This window comes from Pseudophryne corroboree, chromosome 6 (assembly GCF_028390025.1).
Source record: "Pseudophryne corroboree isolate aPseCor3 chromosome 6, aPseCor3.hap2, whole genome shotgun sequence".
In the NCBI taxonomy this organism is placed as follows: Eukaryota; Metazoa; Chordata; class Amphibia; order Anura; family Myobatrachidae; genus Pseudophryne; species Pseudophryne corroboree.
The window spans coordinates 247,550,308-247,563,104 of NC_086449.1; the positions used below are offsets into that span (position 1 = coordinate 247,550,308).

Below are 12,797 nucleotides of genomic sequence, written 5' to 3' on the forward strand. Positions count from 1 at the left end.
TGCCCTAAGTCAAGCAAGGCCTCTGCTTCAGGGTCAGTCGGTATTGATTCAATCGGACAACATCACGGCAGTCGCCCACGTCAACAGACAGGGCGGCACAAGAAGCAGGAGGGCAATGGCAGAAGCTGCAAGGATTCTTCGCTGGGCGGAAAATCATGTGGTGGCACTGTCAGCAGTGTTCATTCCGGGAGTGGACAACTGGGAAGCAGACTTCCTCAGCAGACACGACCTCCACCCGGGGGAGTGGGGACTTCACCCAGAAGTCTTTCAAGTGATTGTAAACCGTTGGGAAAAACCAAAGGTGGACATGATGGCGTCCCGTCTCAACAAAAAACTGGACAGATATTGCGCCAGGTCAAGGGACCCTCAGGCAATAGCGGTGGACGCTCTGGTAACACCGTGGGTGTACCAGTCGGTGTATGTGTTCCCTCCTCTGCCTCTCATTCCAAAAGTACTGAGAATCATAAGAAGGAGAGGAGTGAAGACTATACTCGTGGCTCCGGATTGGCCAAGAAGAACTTGGTACCCGGAACTGCAAGAGATGCTCACGGAGGAACCGCAGCTGCGTTTGACGGCATGGCGGTTGAACGCCGGATCCTGATGGAAAAAGGCATTCCAGATGAAGTCATCCCTACCCTTATCAAAGCCAGGAAGGATGTAACTGCGAAACATTATCACCGCATTTGGCGAAAATATGTTTCCTGGTGTGAGGCTAAGAAGGCCCCCACAGAGGAATTTCAACTGGGTCGTTTCCTGCATTTCCTGCAAGCAGGACTGTCTATGGGCCTAAAATTAGGATCCATTAAGGTTCAAATTTCGGCCCTGTCGATCTTCTTCCAGAAAGAACTGGCTTCATTGCCTGAAGTTCAGACGTTTGTCAAGGGGGTATTGCATATACAACCTCCTTTTGTGCCACCAGTGGCACCTTGGGATCTCAATGTAGTTTTAGGGTTCCTAAAATCACATTGGTTTGAACCACTCACCACTGTGGAATTAAAATATCTCACATGGAAGGTGGTCATGCTGGCGTCAGCCAGGCGTGTCTCAGAAAGGGCGGCTTTGTCATATAAAAGCCCTTACCTAATTTTTCATTCAGACAGGGCAGAATTGAGGACTCGTCCTCAATTTCTCCCTAAGGTGGTTTCAGCGTTTCACATGAACCAACCTATTGTGGTGCCTGCGGCTACTAGGGACTTGGAGGACTCCAAGTTGTTGGACGTAGTCAGGGCCCTGAAAATATATGTTTCCAGGACAGCTGGAGTCAGAAAATCTGACTCGCTGTTTATCCTGTATGCACCCAACAAGCTGGGTGCTCCTGCTTCTAAGCAGACGATTGCTCGTTGGATTTGTAGTATAATTCAGCTTGCACATTCTGTGGCAGGACTGCCACAGCCAAAATCTGTTAAAGCCCATTCCACAAGAAAAGTGGGCTCATCTTGGGCGGCTGCCCGAGGGGTCTCGGCTTTACAACTTTGCTGAGCAGCTACTTGGTCAGGGGCAAACACGTTTGCAAAATTTTACAAATTCGATACCCTGGCTGAGGAGGACCTGGAGTTCTCTCATTCGGTGCTGCAGAGTCATCCGCACTCTCCCGCCCGTTTGGGAGCTTTGGTATAATCCCCATGGTCCTTACGGAAGTCCCAGCATCCACTAGGACGTCAGAGAAAATAAGAATTTACTTACCGGTAATTCTATTTCTCATAGTCCGTAGTGGATGCTGGGCGCCCATCCCAAGTGCGGATTGTCTGCAATACTTGTATATAGTTATTGTTACAAAAAATCGGGTTGTTTATTGTTGTGAGCCATCTTTTCAGAGGCTCCTACGTTTATCATACTGTTAACTGGGTTCAGATCACAGGTTGTACAGTGTGATTGGTGTGGCTGGTATGAGTCTTACCCGGGATTCAAAATCCTTCCTTATTATGTACGCTCGTCCGGGCACAGTATCCTAACTGAGGCTTGGAGGAGGGTCATAGGGGGAGGAGCCAGTGCACACCAGCTAGTCTAAAGCTTTTACTTTTTGTGCCCAGTCTCCTGCGGAGCCGCTATTCCCCATGGTCCTTACGGAAGTCCCAGCATCCACTACGGACTATGAGAAATAGAATTATCGGTAAGTAAATTCTTATTTTTTCTCCAAAGATAAAAAATATTTTACTGTTTAACCTTTTTGTACAACTTTATTCCTTTTTATGACGTCACCCAACTCTGAGTTTGTGTCTTCACATTACAGTGGACAAAACTCGACCCTATTCAAGATTTGGTCTAACTACTTATTTTATGGTAAATCTGCTTATCTTGTGTGCCATTTCCTATTGTGTGTATATATACTTTCTCTATCGTCCTAAGTGGATGCTGGGGTTCCTGAAAGGACCATGGGGAATAGCGGCTCCGCAGGAGACAGGGCACAAAAAAGTAAAGCTTTACTAGGTCAGGTGGTGTGCACTGGCTCCTCCCCCTATGACCCTCCTCCAGACTCCAGTTAGATTTTGTGCCCGAACGAGAAGGGTGCAATCTAGGTGGCTCTCCTAAAGAGCTGCTTAGAGAAAGTTTAGTTTAGGTTTTTTTTTCTTTACAGTGAGTCCTGCTGGCAACAGGATCACTGCAACGTGGGACTTAGGGGGAAAGTAGTAAACTCACCTGCATGCAGAGTGGATTTGCTGCTTGGCTACTGGACACCATTAGCTCCAGAGGGATCGAACACAGGCCCAGCCGTGGAGTCCGGTCCCGGAGCCGCGCCGCCGACCCCCTTGCAGATGCTGAAGCGTGAAGAGGTCCGGAAACCGGCGGCTGAAGACTCCTCAGTCTTCATAAGGTAGCGCACAGCACTGCAGCTGTGCGCCATTTTCCTCTCAGCACACTTCACTGGGCAGTCACTGAGGGTGCAGAGCGCTGGGGGGGGGCGCTCTGAGAGGCAAATATAAACCTTATACAAGGCTAAAAATACCTCACATATAGCCCATAGGGGCTATATGGAGATATTTAACCCCTGCCTGACTGGAAAAATAGCGGGAGAAGAACCCGCCGAAAAAGGGGCGGGGCCTATCTCCTCAGCACACGGCGCCATTTTCTGTCACAGCTCCGCTGGTCAGAACGGCTCCCAGGTCTCTCCCCTGCACTGCACTACAGAAACAGGGTAAAACAGAGAGGGGGGGCACATTAATGGCTATATATATATATATTAAAGCAGCTATAAGGGAGCACTTAATATAAGGATATCCCTTGTATATATAGCGCTTTGTGGTGTGTGCTGGCAGACTCTCCCTCTGTCTCCCCAAAAGGGCTAGTGGGTCCTGTCTTCATTAGAGCATTCCCTGTGAGTTTGCGGTGTGTGTCGGTACGTGGTGTCGACATGTATGAGGACGATATTGGTGTGGAGGCGGAGCAATTGCCAAATATGCAGATGTCACCCCCCAGGGGGTCGACACCAGAATGGATGCCTTTATTTGTGGAATTACGTGATGGTTTATCTTCCCTTAAACAGTCAGTTGAGGACATGAGGCGGCCGGACAATCAATTAATGCCTGTCCAGGCGCCTCAAACACCGTCAGGGGCTGTAAAACGCCCTTTGCCTCAGTCGGTCGACACAGACCCAGACACGGGCACTGATTCCAGTGACGACGGTAGAAATTCAAACGTATTTTCCAGTAGGGCCACACGTTATATGATTTTGGCAATGAAGGAGACGTTACATTTAGCTGATACTACAGATACCGTAAAACAGGGTATTATGTATGGTGTGAAAAAACTACAAACAGTTTTTCCTGAATCAGAAGAATTAAATGACGTGTGTGATGAAGCGTGGGTTGCTCCTGATAAAAAGTTGATAATTTCAAAAAAGTTATTGGCATTATACCCTTTCCCGCCAGAGGTTAGGGCGCGCTGGGAAACACCCCCTAAGGTGGACAAGGCGCTCACACGCTTATCCAAACAAGTGGCGTTACCCTCTCCTGAGACGGCCGCACTTAAGGATCCATCAGATAGAAAGATGGAAGTTATTCAAAAGAATATATACACACATGCAGGTGTTATACTACGACCAGCTATAGCAACTGCCTGGATGTGCAGTGCTGGAGTAGTTTGGTCAGAATCCCTGATTGAAAATATTGATACCCTAGATAGGGACAATGTTTTACTGTCGTTAGAACAAATAAAGGATGCATTTATCTATATGCGTGATGCACAGAGGGATATTTGCACACTGGCATCTCGGGTGAGTGCTATGTCCATTTCAGCCAGAAGAGCCTTATGGACACGACAGTGGACAGGCGATGCGGATTCAAAACGTCACATGGAGGTTTTGCCGTATAAAGGGGAGGAGTTATTTGGAGTTGGTCTATCAGACTTGGTGGCCACGGCTACTGCCGGGAAATCCATTTTTTTTACCTCAAGTCACTCCCCAACAGAGAAAGGCACCGACCTTTCAACCGCAGCCTTTTCGCTCCTACAAAAATAAGAGAGCAAAGGGCTTGTCGTACCTGCCACGAGGCAGAGGAAGAGGGAAGAGACACCAACAGGCAGCTCCTTCCCAGGAACAGAAGCCCTCCCCGGCTCCTGCAAAAACCTCAGCATGACGCTGGGGCCTCTCAAGCGGACTCGGGGACAGTGGGGGGCCGTCTCAAAAATTACAGCGCGCAGTGGGCTCACTCGCAGGTAGACCCCTGGATCCTGCAGATAATATCTCAGGGGTACAGGTTGGAATTAGAGACGGATCCTCCTCATCGTTTCCTGAAGTCTGCCTTACCAACCGTCTCTTCCGAAAGGGAGAGGGTGTTGGAAGCCATTCACAAGCTGTACGCTCAGCAGGTGATAGTCAAAGTACCCCTATTACAACAAGGAAAGGGGTATTATTCCACTCTATTTGTGGTACCGAAGCCGGATGGCTCGGTAAGGCCTATTCTAAATCTGAAGTCCTTGAACCTCTACATAAAAAAGTTCAAGTTCAAGATGGAGTCACTCAGAGCAGTGATAGCGAACCTGGAAGAAGGGGACTTTATGGTATCCTTGGACATCAAGGATGCGTATCTACACGTTCCGATTTACCCCGCACACCAGGGGTACCTCAGGTTCATTGTTCAAAACTGTCACTATCAGTTTCAGACGCTGCCGTTCGGATTGTCCACGGCGCCTCGGGTCTTTACCAAGGTAATGGCCGAGATGATGATTCTTCTTCGAAGAAAAGGCGTATTAGTTATCCCATACTTGGACGATCTCCTAATAAGGGCAAGGTCCAGAGAACAGCTGGAGACAGCTTTAGCACTATCTCAAGAGGTGCTAAGACAACACGGGTGGATTCTGAATATTCCAAAATCCCATTTAATCCCGACAACTCGTCTGCTGTTCCTAGGAATGATTCTGGACACGGTTCAGAAAAAGGTTTTCCTTCCAGAGGAAAAAGCCAAGGAGTTATCCGATCTGGTCAGGAACCTCCTAAAACCAGGAAAAGTGTCAGTACATCAATGCACAAGAGTCCTGGGAAAAATGGTGGCTTCTTACGAAGCAATTCCATTCGGCAGATTCCATGCAAGAATATTCCAAAGGGATCTGTTGGACAAATGGTCAGGGTCGCATCTGCAGATGCACCTGCGAATAACCCTGTCACCAAAGACAAGGGTGTCACTTCTGTGGTGGTTGCAGAAGGCTCACCTATTAGAAGGCCGCAGATTCGGCATTCAGGATTGGATCCTGGTGACCACGGACGCCAGCCTGAGAGGCTGGGGAGCAGTCACACAAGGAAGAAACTTCCAGGGAGTATGGACGAGTCTGGAAAAGTCTCTTCACATAAACATTCTGGAACTAAGAGCAATCTACAATGCTCTAAGCCAGGCGGAACTTCTCCTGCAAGGAAAGCCGGTGTTGATTCAGTCGGACAACATCACGGCGGTCGCCCATGTAAACAGGCAGGGCGGCACAAGAAGCAGGAGTGCAATGGCAGAAGCTGCCAAGATTCTTCGCTGGGCGGAGAATCACGTGATAGCACTGTCAGCAGTGTTCATCCCGGGCGTGGACAACTGGGAAGCAGACTTCCTCAGCAGACACGATCTTCATCCGGGAGAGTGGGGTCTACATCCAGAAGTCTTCAACATGTTAATAGACCGTTGGGAAAGACCAATTGTAGACATGATGGCGTCTCGCCTCAACAAGAAACTGGACAAATATTGCGCCAGGTCAAGAGATCCACAGGCAATAGCTGTGGACGCACTGGTAACTCCTTGGGTGTACCAGTCAGTGTATGTGTTTCCTCCTCTGCCGCTCATACCAAAGGTATTGAAGATCATACGGCAAAGAAGAGTAAGAACAATACTAGTGGTTCCGGATTGGCCGAGAAGGACTTGGTATCCGGAACTTCAAGAGATGCTCACGGACGAACCGTGGCCTCTACCTCTGAGAAGGGACCTGCTACAGCAGGGTCCCTGTCTTTTTCAAGACTTACCGCGGCTGCGTTTGACGGCATGGCGGTTGAACGCCAGATCCTAAAAGGGAAAGGCATTCCAGAAGAAGTCATTCCTACCTTGATTAAGGCACGGAAGGAAGTCACCGTGAAACATTATCACCGCATTTGGCGAAAATATGTAGCGTGGTGCGAGGATCGGAGGGTTCCGACGGAGGAATTCCAACTGGGTCGTTTCCTACATTTCCTGCAATCAGGATTATCTATGGGTCTCAAATTGGGATCCATTAAGGTTCAAATTTCGGCCCTGTCAATATTCTTCCAAAAAGAATTGGCCTCTGTCCCTGAGGTCCAGACTTTTGTCAAGGGAGTACTGCAAATACAGCCTCCTGTGGTGCCTCCGGTGGCACCGTGGGATCTAAATGTAGTTTTAGATTTCCTCAAATCCCATTGGTTTGAACCATTGAAAAAGGTGGATTTGAAATATCTCACATTGAAAGTGACTATGTTACTAGCCCTGGCCTCTGCCAGGAGAGTATCTGAATTGGCGGCTTTATCTTATAAAAGTCCTTATCTAATCTTCCATTCGGATAGGGCAGAACTGCGGACTCGTCCGCATTTTCTCCCTAAAGTGGTATCAGCATTTCATCTGAACCAACCTATTGTGGTGCCTGCGGCCACTAGCGACTTGGAGGACTCCAAGTTGTTGGACGTTGTCAGAGCCTTAAAAATATACATTGCAAGGACGGCTGGAGTCAGAAAATCTGACTCGCTGTTTATATTGTATGCACCCAACAAGTTGGGCGCACCTGCTTCTAAGCAGTCGATTGCTCGTTGGATTTGTAACACAATTCAACTTGCACATTCTGTGGCAGGCCTGCCACAGCCTAAAACTGTAAAAGCCCACTCCACAAGGAAGGTGGGCTCATCTTGGGCGGCTGCCCGAGGGGTCTCGGCATTACAACTCTGCCGAGCAGCTACGTGGTCGGGGGAGAACACGTTTGTAAAATTTTACAAATTTGATACCCTGGCAAAGGAGGACCTGGAGTTCTCTCATTCGGTGCTGCAGAGTCATCCGCACTCTCCCGCCCGTTTGGGAGCTTTGGTATAATCCCCATGGTCCTTTCAGGAACCCCAGCATCCACTTAGGACGATAGAGAAAATAAGAATTTACTTACCGATAATTCTATTTCTCGGAGTCCGTAGTGGATGCTGGGCGCCCATCCCAAGTGCGGATTATCTGCAATACTTGTACATAGTTATTGTTAACTAATTCGGGTTATTGTTAAGGAGCCATCTTTAAGAGGCCCTTTCTGTTGTCATACTGTTAACTGGGTTTAGATCACAAGTTGTACGGTGTGATTGGTGTGGCTGGTATGAGTCTTACCCGGGATTCAAAATGCCTCCCTTATTGTGTATGCTCGTCCGGGCACAGTACCTAACTGGAGTCTGGAGGAGGGTCATAGGGGGAGGAGCCAGTGCACACCACCTGACCTAGTAAAGCTTTACTTTTTTGTGCCCTGTCTCCTGCGGAGCCGCTATTCCCCATGGTCCTTTCAGGAACCCCAGCATCCACTACGGACTCCGAGAAATAGAATTATCGGTAAGTAAATTCTTATTTTACAGATGCTTTTAACAAGAATGATTGATGAAGAAGAAAGCTTGAAGGAACGTCTCCTAAAGAGCATTGATGTCTGTCGCCAAGAGCTAAACACACTGTGTGATGAACTGCATCTTCCTCCATTTGAAGTAAGTAATTAATTGTATTAGTGCTGAAAACAGATGTCTAGTGAAGTTGAAGTCTTACGGCTTGGTTCTGTTCCTCAGGAGGATGATAGCACTATTCTGCAGCTGGAAAAGGATTTACGAACACGCGTTGAAGTCCTGTTGAAACAAAAAAAGGAAAGAATGCAGGAACTTAAACTGTTAAAGCAACGTGATCAAGACTTGTGTGACATTCTGTGCACATCTCCTTACTATGTTGATGGTCAACGTGTTCCAAGCCTGGATGAACTAGATCAATTTAGGAGGCACTTATCTGCACTTTCTGTAGAAAAGGTTAACTCGGATGTTACTTTTTCCCCTAAGCATGTTGCTAAGCTGCAAATTTTGACGCGCTATAATCATATGGTATTCTTACAGCTTTTATTGTTCTCACTAACCCTGTAGGAAAGTCGTGAAGCAGAGTTTGTGAAAACCAAGAACCGGATCATCCTCTGCATGGAGGAGCTGGATCACCTGCCTAATACTAGCTTTGAGAGGGATGTTGTTTGTGAAGAGGAAGAAGCTTTCTGTCTTTCAAAGGAAAATCTTTCAGCTTTACATCAGCTTCTCTTTCAGGTGAGGGAATGTTCTATTTATAAATCTGTCTCAGTCATAATCTTTATGGCCGTATATGGCGTGACCTTTTTCTGTATAATTTCAGTTAGAAGAACAGATTACTCAAAATCAATCCTTATGTGAAGAATTACGGTCCAAAATTCTTGAGCTCTGGGATAGACTTCAGATCACTGAAGAGGAGAGAAATGCTATGTCACTGCATATGACTGGATCAAAAGGAAAAACTATTAAAGCAGTAAGTGTTGTTTTTTGACCTTACAGAAAAACGTATTTCATGTGGACTCTAGAGCCGGGTACACACTAGAGCGACCAGCAGTTGGGGCTATTTCCTTGATCCTGATTGCTGCTACACACTAGACCAGGCATTCCCAACCACGGTCCTCAAGGCACACTAACAGTGCAGATTTTTGTGATATCCGGGCTTCAGTACAGGTGACTTAAGTAGTAGCTCAGTTATTTTGATTTAACCATCTGTTCTGCAGCCTGGATATCACTAAAACCTGCACTGTTGGTGTGCCTTGAGGACCGTGGTTGGGAATGCCTGCACTACACGATTTAATGAAGGGACAATGATATATATCGTTCCCTCCTTCATTAGCGTACACAAGGTTGCATGTGTTATCGTCCAGTTGGCCGTGCAGCAGGAACGATGTTGCATGCGACTGCTGGAGCTCACAAATCATCCGTACACACTAAGCGATTTAGACTTTGTCCTTAAGAAGCAGCAAATCATCCCAACATCACTTCAGTGTGTATCTGGCTTCTGTGCATAATATATAGCAAATATCTTTAGCATCTCTTTTTCCATATTCTGATAACTCATTTATTGACTTGTGCATGCCGTGTTGCAAATCATGATGTATGGAGCCCCTAACACAATGTATTCATGTACTAGCCTATACATGATGGACATACACAAATCCATGTCTTACACCTGTAATAGTGGAGCAGTAGTGTCAAGTTTTTGGTATGATTGCTAGACTGAAATAAAGGGATTATGGCACTTGTTTCCAACAGGGGATTATACTTGGTGATAATTCAGTTCCTTCTTAATACCCCATGGAAGCCATTACCTTGGGTTAGTAACTCAATCCCCTAGGTCAGAGTTCCCCAAACTTCCATATTTATAGTCCAGGTATTAAGAATATCCTTGCTTCAGTCTCTCTGGAATAATACAGTTGGTGGTATATTCCAATACCATCGGTTGTCGCTGCCGCCGCGTCCAGTGTTAAGTCACCATCTTATGACGTAATTCCGCTCAGTCCCGGGAGGTGATGCAGCTGCTGGCTGTGCTGATGGTAAATGTCCCTCCTGCGGCCTTACAACGCGTTTCATGCGGTTCAACGTACTTTATCAAGGATCATCCTTGAAAAAGTGAGTTGGAAGGCCGTAGGAGGGATATTTACCATCAGCGCAGCCAGCTTATAGCTGCACCACCTGCCTGGACTGAATGGAGTGACGTCATAAGCCAGTGACTGTTACCGCTGGACGTGGCGGCAATCAATACTTTGTTGGTGTTTGCTCCTCACTGCATCTCGGAGTGCACACTCGACTAGGTCAGAAGTAGGGCATACTAGGGTTAGATGTTTGCAGATTCAATACAGCTGCAGCCCATATTCTGCATCCTTCCTAACTATTTCCATAAAGGAGCTTAAACATTTGTTTTAATGTAGCCTTTTTTTCACAGGTGCCACACAATTTTAATTATCATCTAGTGCTCATTTCATTTTAATTAATATGTTAATATGTGATTGTAATCTCAAATATATATGTGGGACTTCAAGGTCTTTTAAAAATCAGATTCCTGAAGCATCACGGAAATATAATGAAAAAGGTTCTGATCCATAGTGTATCAAAATATTTTATGATTGTCAAAACAGCAACCCCACTTGTTTAAAATTATTAGGTTTAGAACATATTCCAGCAACCAAACAAGGAGGAAACAGTTTCAGATTGTTATGTAAACAAAAATTATTCTGGATGTTTCAAAATAATTATATACATCCAGAAGGTTTAACCACTTAACCGACGAATATTTTTTTACAAAAACCACTCACAAAATTTCCTTTTCTCTGACGTCCTAGTGGATGCTGGGAACTCCGTAAGGACCATGGGGAATAGCGGGCTCCGAAGGAGGCTGGGCACTCTAGAAAGATCTTAGACTACCTGGTGTGCACTGGCTCCTCCCACAATGACCCTCCTCCAAGCCTCAGTTAGATTTCGTGCCCGGCCGAGGTTGGATGCACACTAGGGGCTCTCCTGAGCTCTTTGAAAGTTATAGTATTAGAATTTGTTATTTTCAGTGAGACCTGCTGGCAACAGGCTCACTGCAGCGAGGGACTAAGGGGAGAAGAAGCGAACTCGCCTGCTTGCAGCCGGATTGGGCTTCTTAGGCTACTGGACACCATTAGCTCCAGAGGGATCGACCGCAGGCCCAGCCTTGATGTTCGGTCCCGGAGCCGCGCCGCCGTCCCCCTTACAGAGCCAGAAGCAAGAAGATGGTCCGGAAAATCGGCGGCATGAAGACATCCTGTCTTCACCAAGGTAGCGCACAGCACTGCAGCTGTGCGCCATTGCTCCTCATACACACTTCACACTCCGGTCACTGAGGGTGCATGGCGCTGGGGGGGGGGGGGGGGGGGCGCCCTGAGGCAGCAATAAAAACACCTTGGCTGGCTAAAATACCTCAATATATAGCCCCTGGGGCTATATATGAGGTAAATACCCCTGCCAGAATCCCATAAAAAGCGGGAGAATACGCCGCAAAAAAGGGGCGGAGCCTATCTCCTCAGCACACTGGCGCCATTTTTCCCCCACAGCTCGGCTGGAAGGAAGCTCCCTGGCTCTTCCCTGCAATTCTACAGTACAGTAAGAGGGAAATGAGAGGGGGGGCATTAAAATTGGCACTGTATACAGTATATTATATTGAAAAGCAGCTATTAGGGACATAACTCGGTTAGTCCCTGTGTGTGTGTATGTATATATATATATATATATATATATATATATATATATATATATATATATATATATATATATATATATATATATATATATGTGTGTGTGTGTGTATATAATATATATATATATATATAAATTTCTCTAACGTCCTAGTGGATGCTGGGGACTCCGTCAGGACCATGGGGAATAGCGGGCTCCGCAGGAGACAGGGCACATCTAAAAAGCTTTTTAGGTCACATGGTGTGTACTGGCTCCTCCCCCCATGACCCTCCTCCAAGCCTCAGTTAGGTTTTTGTGCCCGTCCGAGAAGGGTGCAAACTGGATGGCTCTCTTAAGGAGCTGTTTAGTAAAGTTTTTTTTTAGGTTTCTAATCAGTGATTCCTGCTGGCGACAGGATCACTGCAACGAGGGACTTAGGGGAGAGACTTGCAACTCACCTGCGTGCAGGAGGATTGAAGTTTTAGGCTACTGGACACTGAGCTCCAGAGGGAGTCGGAACACAGGTCAGCCTGGGGTTCGTCCCGGAGCCGCGCCGCCGATCCCCCTTACAGACGCTGAAGAAAGACGGCGGAACGGAGGTCCGGAAACAGGCGGCAGAAGACTTCACAGTCTTCAGAGAGGTAGCGCACAGCACTGCAGCTGTGCGCCATTGTTGCTACACGGCTCACTGACACGGTCACGGAGGGTGCAGGGCGCTGCTGGGGGCGCCCTGGGCAGCAATATAAATACCTATTTGGCAAATAAATACATCACATATAGCCATTAAGGCTATATGTATGTATTTAACCCAGGCCAGTTTTCCTAATAACCGGGAGAAAAGCCCGCCGTGAAAGGGGCGGAGCTTATTCTCCTCAGCACTCAGCGCCATTTTCCTGACCAGCTCCGCTGGTGAGGAAGGCTCCCACTCTCCCCTGCACTACAGAAACAGGGTTAAAGAGAAGGGGGGCATAAATTGGCGATATAATTATATATTAAGAGCCCATATATAGAAGCAACACCTTCTAGGGTTGTTATATACATTATGGCGCTTTTGGTGTGTGCTGGCAAACTCTCCGTCTGTCTCCCCAAAGGGCTAGTGGGTCCTGTCCTCTATCAGAGCATTCCCTGT

General features: G+C 47.1%; 1 protein-coding gene across 6 annotated transcripts in view; it reads left to right on the forward strand.

Annotated features, from left to right (window-relative positions):
* PRC1 (protein regulator of cytokinesis 1) overlaps positions 1–12,797 on the forward strand; it is a 252,249-nt gene that overhangs the window by 140,879 nt on the left and 98,573 nt on the right. For all 6 annotated transcript variants that reach the window (XM_063925849.1, XM_063925851.1, XM_063925850.1 and 3 more), the window contains 4 exons: positions 8,015–8,137; positions 8,216–8,446; positions 8,558–8,728; positions 8,814–8,963. In XM_063925849.1, the coding sequence (XP_063781919.1) occupies positions 8,015–8,137; positions 8,216–8,446; positions 8,558–8,728; positions 8,814–8,963 (675 nt within the window). The remainder of the gene's footprint in view (positions 1–8,014; positions 8,138–8,215; positions 8,447–8,557; positions 8,729–8,813; positions 8,964–12,797) is intronic.